The sequence below is a fragment of the Cucurbita maxima genome, unplaced genomic scaffold, assembly GCF_002738345.1.
Source record: "Cucurbita maxima cultivar Rimu unplaced genomic scaffold, Cmax_1.0 Cma_Scf00130, whole genome shotgun sequence".
In the NCBI taxonomy this organism is placed as follows: domain Eukaryota; kingdom Viridiplantae; phylum Streptophyta; class Magnoliopsida; order Cucurbitales; family Cucurbitaceae; genus Cucurbita; species Cucurbita maxima.
In genome coordinates, this window is record NW_019272146.1 from 114,420 (window position 1) to 123,320 (window position 8,901).

The 8,901-nt window shown below is 37.5% G+C and overlaps 1 protein-coding gene across 1 annotated transcript; it reads right to left on the reverse strand.

Moving 5' to 3' along the window:
- Positions 1-3,613: 3,613 nt before the first annotated feature.
- LOC111473540 (ras-related protein Rab7-like) lies at positions 3,614-8,901 on the reverse strand. Its single transcript, XM_023119021.1, has 8 exons — positions 8,640-8,901; positions 8,418-8,556; positions 8,288-8,314; positions 7,798-7,897; positions 7,542-7,688; positions 6,538-6,618; positions 6,311-6,456; positions 3,614-4,009 (listed from the first exon to the last, which is right to left on the reverse strand). Exons 2-8 carry the CDS (start codon positions 8,468-8,470, stop codon positions 3,946-3,948), a joined length of 618 nt encoding a protein of 205 aa, XP_022974789.1. The 5' UTR covers positions 8,471-8,556; positions 8,640-8,901; the 3' UTR covers positions 3,614-3,945.

The following is an 8,901-nucleotide window of genomic DNA, read 5'->3' on the forward strand; positions in this document are numbered from 1 at the left end:
CACCCTTATCATCATACTGTGTGCATTCACACTCATCATCATATTGTGTGCATTAGCACTCATCATCATAATGTACGCATTTGCACTCATCATCATAATGTGCGTATTCACACTCATCATCATACTGTGCGTGTCCGCACTCATCATCTCTAAGGAAAGTAGTGTTATGCTTATGAACATACAATATGCATGAGATCCCTCTAAATCCATCATAATGTCTCTTTTGACACAACCCTGTAGTCTTATCTCTTTGTTACTCCAGGTAACACACACTTGTGGATATTTTTTTGAAAATAAGACTCGCTCTGATACCAATTTGTTAAAAATAACACTCACGAAACTGTGAGGGAGATGTCGAGAAGGGAGAGACAAGGAGACAAGGAATTCTGAAAAAACCCTTTTTCTATTATACTGTACTTAAAGTAGACAACTCTGCTTGCTCCATTTTACAATGGGAAAACAACCTAATTTATAGGTTTTCTAAAGGCTAAAATTTGCTATCCTATGCAATCATTTTCTAACCCACGGTTCCTAAAATAGTCCTTTTATTTTCCTTTTGGCCTTTTCCTTTAAAGACTCAATTTCAAAACTTACTCAAATTAACAAAAAAAAAAAAAAAAATTAGAATTAAATGCTCCTGCCATCTGTCATGCCAAACATCTTCTTGTATTTGTCGAAAAGTACTTTCGGTAGCGGTTTTGTAAAGATGTCCGCAACTTGATCTTGACTTTCCACATGCAACAATTCCACATTTCCGTCCTTCACATGATCTCGGATAAAATGAAATCGAACGTCAATATGTTTGCTTCTTTCATGATTCACTGGGTTCTTGGCCAACTCAATTGCTGATTGGTTGTCAACTTGTATTATAGTTGCACCTCGTTGCTTTAGCTCCATCTTACTCAATAGATTTATAAGACATATTGTGTGACACACACACCAAGATGCTGCTACATGCCCAGCTTCACATGTCGAGAGTGTCACGATCGGTTGTTTTTTTGAAAGCCAAGTAAATGCTGTGTTGCCCATGAAGAATACATAACCCGATGTACTTTTCCGATCGTCTATGTCTCCGCACCAATCACTGTCAGAGTAACCGACTAACTTGTAATCTTCTATTTTTGAGTAGAATAACCCAAGTAACACCGTTCCTTGGATGTATCGTACGACTTGCTTCAACGCCTTCCAATGTGAATAAATTGGCTCATCCCTGAACCAGCTTATTATGCTGACACTTAATAAAAGATCTGACCTTGTGCATGTAAGATAGAGAAGGCTTCCCACCAGGCTCCAGTACCTATTTGTATCTACTCGTTCTCCTTCATCGTACTTTGAGAGCTTTGCACCTGGTTCCATTGGTGTTGATATCGGATTGCAATTTTCCATATTGTACTTCTTCAAAATCTCCTTTGCATATTTCTCCTGTATTATAAACATACCTGTTTCTCCTTGTTTAACCTCCAAATCGAGGAAAAACTTCAACAAGCCTAAGTCTGTCATCTCAAATTTTCGTGTCATTGTGCTTTTGAAGTCTTCTATCATTTCATCATTGTTGCTTGAGAAGATGAGGTCATCGACATAAAGATCGATAAGTATCACATTACCTCCACTCTTCTTTGTATAAAGTGAATGTTCGTGGGAGCATTTCTTGTACCCGTTCTCCTTGAAGTATGTATCGATATGAGTATTCTATGCTCGCGGTGCTTGTTTCAACCTGTAAAGCGCCTTCTTCAATTTTAGTGTCTTCTTCTATTCTCCAATTTTCATGTACCCGGGAGGTTGTTCGAGGTATACTTCTTCTTCAAGCACACCATTCAAGAATGCTAACTTGACATCCATTTGAAAAATCGGCCATTTGAATTGAGCTGCTTGGGAAATGAGCAATCGGATTGTCTCCATTCTAGCGACGGGAGCAAACACTTTGTCATAGTCGATTCCCACCTTTTGCTTGTATCTCTTTGCAACAAGTCGCGCCTTGTACCACTCAATCTCGCCTTGAGCATTCATCTTTTTCTTGAATACTCACTTCACATCTATGGGCTGACTTCCTTCCGGTAATTCTATCACTTCTCATGTGTTGTTGCGATGAATCACTTTAATCTCGAATCCATGGCAGTTTGCCACTTCGTGTCACACACCGCCTCTTCAAAGTTGGTATTTTTAGCATCTGCTAGAAGACATATAAGGTGTACCTCATTTGTTGAGTCATACAAATCTCGCATTTCGGGTTGTTGTGGTTTATCTTCATCATTGGAAATTTTGAGTCTATTGGTGCACTTGTTGGTGCAGCGATTGATGATTCTCCAACTTCGATATTCACTTCTGTCGAATTGTTCCAGTCCCATTCGCTTGCTTCATTTACTTGCACATTGCGAATCACTATCACCATCCTGCTAATCGGATCAAGTAGTTTGTATTCTTTTGTCTTCTCATCATATCCAATAAAGATATACCTTTCGCTTTTGTCTTCGAGCTTCGTTCTTTGTTGATCCGGTATGTGAGCATAAGCCACACTAACGAATACTTTGAGATGAGAGATTATAGAATTTTTTCCGCTCCAAGCCTCTTGTGGTGTTTGATCATCTAACTTTGAACGTGGACATCGATTCTGTACGTAGATGGCGCATTGCACGACTTCTGCCTAAAATTACTTCGGCATCCTTTTGCTCTTGAGCATTGAGCGAACCATGTCGAGAAATAGCATATTACATCAATCATCATAACATGTCATAACATTATAGTACATCACATCATCACAACATACCATATCATCATAACATATTACATCATCATAATACATCATATCAACATGCATGACACGTGCAAAGGTCACTGGGCATGTGTTATCAAACCTAAAACATAAAACATATTTTTCGACCAAAATAGTATGACCACTTACTTGATTGGCCTAACCTGAAGCTACTACAACTCCTTAATACTAGCTTATGCTGTGCTATGAAATTTAATTATACTTAAAGAGTCCCATAATTATAAATTAGAATTCTACTTTGGAATTGGTTCACCTAATTTTACATAAAAGAAGAATTAAAACTATCATTTAAAAAGTAATTATGTTAACCTAAATGCGAAGAATTATAAAACTAACACAAAATTGTACGAACATACCTAAGCTGAGTCGTATGAGGTGAAAATCTCATGTACGGTTCTGTAATAGCGATGAGAACAATGATGTTATTACCGACTATGATTATCTATAGGGTTTGTTATTTTTCTAATTTCTTCCTTTCGCAGAATGCGAGAGATTATCTTTTGATTTACCAGAAGCGGAAGAAGAATTAGTACAGGTATCAAATTTGGTTTATTTTATGTTGCTTCCTATCTAAATCTATTAGTTTCTTCGTTATTTGAAACAGTTGTTTGTTATTACGACTCTTTTTCGGTAGGAATCAAAGTCTTCCAACCATTGAGTGAGATGAAAAGAAAATTATTATTATTATTATTTTGTTTTTGTTATATCAACTCTATTGAGTGAGTGAAGTTTAGGTAATCAAATTTTTTAAACCCCACTAGAATTAGCACTTTAGAGTTTTTTTTAAGACATGAACAGGATTAATGGTTTGCTCATAAGAGCTAATGGTACATACAATAAATCAGACTAAAAAAAACCAATGAATCCACTCTCAGTTCCTTAACTGAAAAACACAGTGGTGCTGAGAATCCTTGAAATAATGGATCCTTCACACGAGATCCCACAAAGTTCTTACCTCACCAAAAAGGAAAGGAAGCTAATTTCTTCAAAAAAAAAAAGAAAAGAAAAGAACAGAAAAGGATAATCTCAAGTCTCAGTTGTTGTTAGATCATGGAACAGAGGGTGTGCAATCAAGGATTAGTCACGAATCACAAAACCAAGGCAAAAATGTATAAAAAGAATTGGAACCAAAAGGATGGGAGTGTGATAGTTCCGAGTCCCCTCAGTTTCTGGATTCAGCACGCGCAACCACCTCTTTGCTCAGTCTCCACGACCGTTTCCGGGATTCCTTGGAAATATCTACAATTGCGTTCAAGAACGGTAAGGAGTATGTATTTTTCGGTCTCGTAACAAATGAAGAACAAAAACACCAATAATAAAACACGCACATAGATTGCATAGCAACTATAACAACACAAGAAATGAAATTCTGCAGTAAAAATACACAATCAAATGAAATTCTGTTGTATTAGCTTTAATTCTTACACATGCCAATCACCATATTGAAGAACAATATTTCTTTACTATATGAGTACGACTTTATGCACACTTCGACTAAATTCATTTGACAACCATCAAACTATAACATCGAGTTATCAAAAAACATGTAGGGGATAAAGTGATGGGTGAAGGAAAAAAAATTGTATATATACTCGGTGCAGTTCTAGTCTGGAAAGGATTAGCAATTTCATGATCCGTATAGACTTGAAGAAGCATAGCAATTGTTGGCATATGTTATGTTAAAGCCAGGGTCAAGATAGGATTTTGACATGCTACAATGTCCTCGTTCATTTGTTACATCCCAAAAATAAAACTGGAAATTTAAATATATCGACATACCGAAAAAGAAAAAAAAAAAATGTAGATCGCATCTCAGAAGAGGAAGATATCCTAAGGATAACAACCAACTAAGCTAGCATATAGACTACAGTATCTCCCCATACAAAACAACTCAACTTGAGAGTTTCATGTTTAATCACCTCTACTTCACCAAGACAAGCTTGAGACTATTTGGGAGATTGTTCACCATCTATCATGGGCATTAAAAACCAAGTGCTTTCCCTCTAATTTTTACCTAAATACCAACCATGTGTGTGCATGCAATTGTGAGTAGATATATGTTTGTATGTATGCATATAACATCAAGAGGTTATTTGGAAAGATCTTTTGAAAAGAATGTGGAGATGTATTTATCTCAATAACGACATTTTGCCTCAAAGACGGTGGTAGAGTTAGCCATAACTTGACCCTATCATTGTTGCCCTCGACTCCAAGGTTTACTAGTCTACCTTGACTTTAAGAGCACACTTGCCCAGTCCTAAAGATGGTTTAAAACATGGTCATATAATTCTGATAACCACGCGCTACTGTTGGTTGGGAATCAACACAATGATATGATATTATCCACTTTGAGCATAAGCTCTCATGACTTTGCTTTGGGCTTTCCCAAAAGGCCTCATATACCAATGGAGATGTATTCCTTATACACCCATGATCATTCCCTAAATCAGCCAATGTGGGACTCCCTCCCAACCATCCTCCCCTAGAACAAAGTACACTATAAAGCCTCTCCTGAGGTCCATGGAACTCTCGAACAGCCTCCCTTTAATCGAGGCTCGACTCCTTCTCTGGAGTCTTCACTTTTGACTACACCTTCAAGGCTCACAATTTTTTTATTACACCTTCGAGGCTCACAACTTTTTTATTACACCTTCGAGGCTCACAACTTTTTTGTTCGACATTTGAGGATTCTATTGACATGGCTAAGTTAAGGGCATGACTCTGAAACCATATTAGAAATCACAACTCTCCACAATAGTATGATATTGTCCACTTAGAGCATAAACTCTCATGGCTTTTCTTTGGGCTTCTCCAAAAGGCCTCATACCAATGGAGATGTATTCCTTACTTATTAAAAACCCATGATCATTCCCTAAATCAGCCAATGTGGGACTCCCTCCCAACAATCCTCAACACGGTTGTGCTTGGACCTTTGCTTTGAAGTCCTTAGCAACCTGTCATCTCTTGGGCGATCCTTCACTTGGATCACCCCATCATGGTATAATACGCCCTTCACACTCCAAGAAGTCCATAAATTGAACTTAGTATCTAAAGACTCCAACACAAACCTTGCAGCCATGACGTCCATAGCCCTTTCAAGGTTGGTGAAATTTAATCTCGACATGCCAACTTACCCAAAACTCTTTTAAGGGTAATGGTACGTTCGTAGAGTGCTTAATTCCTCTAGTGACCATTTCCTGAATGAACTAAACTATCTGAGACTAATACATGATCTGCATCAAGCATGCTTGTCATACCCAAATCTAAGGTTGGACATCTCACACTCTGTAACATCACCTCTCTGTCTTTCCAAGGTCAATACACTATCTCATGACCCCTCCCCACCTCATCACCATATATAGACACTAACTCAGATCCAACATCATCGTATAGGGTTAACGTTCACTATTTAACATCTTAGGACGTCATCACAACTGAATATCTTTCTGGGTAACCCAAATCATAATAAAAAAATTATCTCAATAAAAAAAAGTTATTCTTAGAACACACTAGTGAAAAAATTCACATTCAGAAACTTACATATCCTGCTCATGTTCATTGGCTAATGCAGTCTTGGCAATGCACAAAAATGCAGCATCGACGTTGTAGTCTTCTCTAGCTGATGTTTCAAAGTACGGAATATTTTCTTTCGATGCACACCATTCCCTAGCTTTCTTCTCAGAAACCTACAGAAATAATAATCAGGTCAACATGAAAAGAAAAGGCAAAGTTCAACTTGGCCAGGTCCAGACATCCTTATTCCTTACCACTCGACTATTCCCACCATCAATGTCAATCTTATTTCCAAGCAATATAAATGGGAACGTTCTAGGGTCAGGTGGATTTGCCTGAAAGACATAGGATCAATACTAATTTAGACATCATCAAAAAAAAAAACATACTCAGACTAGCACACATACTAAACACATGCAGAGAACCAAGAGAGCACGGGTGCACAAGTGTCTTTATTTTATTTGTCTAACGCACATGTGCCTTCAATACTCTTTGTGAGCAAAATCTTTTTTTTTCTGACATATCATTGTCCACTACAACGGTATTTTGATCACAATTCTCAAAAACATCTTACCTCAGCGACACAAAATCAAGAATTGCGGAGTAATGCAAATAAAACAACAGTTCTTCAATGAGAAGGAAAAATAAAAAAGAGAAAGAGGCAGGGTATAACCTTGCGAAGTTCAAGAAATGGGCACACGCCAGCAATAGAGAAAGCTACTGAATAAAAAGCCAAAACAATATCTACAAGGCAGACACAAATGACCTCGAAGGCAGTTGCTCCTCAACTTAAGGTACTTTTTGAATACAAAAAGATCTTTAGAGGTGTTTTAGACAAAGCTTTAGAGGAGCCATATGCTAGCTAATTAAATAAGTACCTAAACAACGATCACAGAACAACAAAATAAATAAATCTAACAAAATGAAGAATTATAAAAGAAAATTAAACTAATAGATCAATCTAATTGAACCAGTCGTTCCTATACATGCAACCCGTCCTACTAACGAAAAAGCTGCTTCCCCTTGTCTGGAATCATTACTGTACAACTATTTCCCAAAGAATGACATGAAAAAAAACCTAGAGGTATAATCCTATTGGACAAGACTGGACAAACTTTGGTGGCATTCAATCATCAGTAGGAAAATGATTTCATATATAGAAAATAATAATAATGCAAAACGATCAAAGAATTCTTCCTCACACCAGCTGTACAAGATCCTAGTAACAGAGTAAAACTTAAGAACTGAATTGATCCACCTGTCTAAGAAACTCATCGTGCCAATTGTCGAGTGTGTCAAATGACTTCATCACGTTAACATCATAGACTAGAACACAGCAATCAGCCCCTCTATAGAAAGCAACTCCAAGACTTTGAAATCTTTCTTGTCCGGCTGTATCCCATATCTAGCAATACAAATATCAATGATTTAGCATAAACACGAGTGCATAATAGTTCCAAAACCGACAGTCTACACAGCATCGAGATGCCAACGATTTTAAGTAGAACACGCACTTGAAGTGTGACAAGCCTGTCATCAATTTGAAGTTCCTTGGTGACAAAATCTGCACCAATTGTAGCTTTATATTGCTGACTGAACTTCTTGTGCACGTATCTGATCAGCTAGTTAATGACCCATATTCCAGTTCAACAGGAATGATTACTCATCATCGATTCTAATGGGCCAAAATCTCTATAAACACAACATACTAGAAATACACGAGGAAACATGAAAAAATGGTCAAACGACATGAAATCCAAATTTTAGAAAAGAAAAGAAAAGAGAATGTCATCCAAATTATCCAACCCTCCCATCAAGTCGATAATCCAACAAAACAAGAGATTAATCACATTATTCCAACATGAACTGAAGCAAGAGGCATACATATTTCAGATAACATAAAGGGGCAAACTAAGAGAAATGAATCGTGAATTCCAAGATCGCACATAAACGCTCAAAATGCGGATCAATATCATAATCAACAACCAATTTTCAGAAGGATACTGGTTCATCAACGACGTCTTGCCAACCCTGAAACAAAAACCAAACAACATTGAGAAACCGAAATTCAAAATTAACGAAAGCGCGTACATAAGTAAGCAACAGAGGAACCCTAGAAGATGATTGCACATACCCACTGTCACCAAGAACGATGACCTTGAGCAAAGTCCGTCTACGGAGAGACATAGCGACAAAATCAATATATCAATTCGGACTTGTAAGCTTCGGATTCAAATAGCGCAAAATTTCACCCTTAAATCTCGTTTCGCAACCTGGATGATGGGAGACGCATGAATAAAAAACGTGACTGATTCGAATTAGAGAAATTAAATTGCAGATTCGGAATTCAGAGTACCTTTTCATGGAGATAAACAAAGGGAGATGGAGAAGGAGAATAATGAATGGGAATTGAATCTCGGGAACATGGTAGTTGGGTAGAATGAGAATCCACGGACGGTGGTTCGTGCCGAACTCTCTTCGTAAAAGGCACTCTGAAATTCTTAGATTCGAAGAACTAAACGACACCTACGTGAGCTTTGATGTGCCTCTCCATTTATCCTTCTCACAACTTCCATTCCAAGTGACAGATTTTAGGCTTTATTTTTTGCCACATGCGT

Coding starts and splice junctions, on each gene's coding strand:
- LOC111473540 (XM_023119021.1), bottom strand. CDS start 8,470: ATGTCTCTCCGTAGACGGACTTTGCTCAAGGTCATCGTTCTTGGTGAC. Junction 8,315..8,417: donor ATCGTTCTTGGTGACAGTGG/GTATGTGCAATC, acceptor TTTTTGTTTCAG/GGTTGGCAAGACGTCGTTGA. Junction 7,689..7,797: donor ACAGGCTTGTCACACTTCAA/GTGCGTGTTCTA, acceptor TTGTATTGCTAG/ATATGGGATACAGCCGGACA.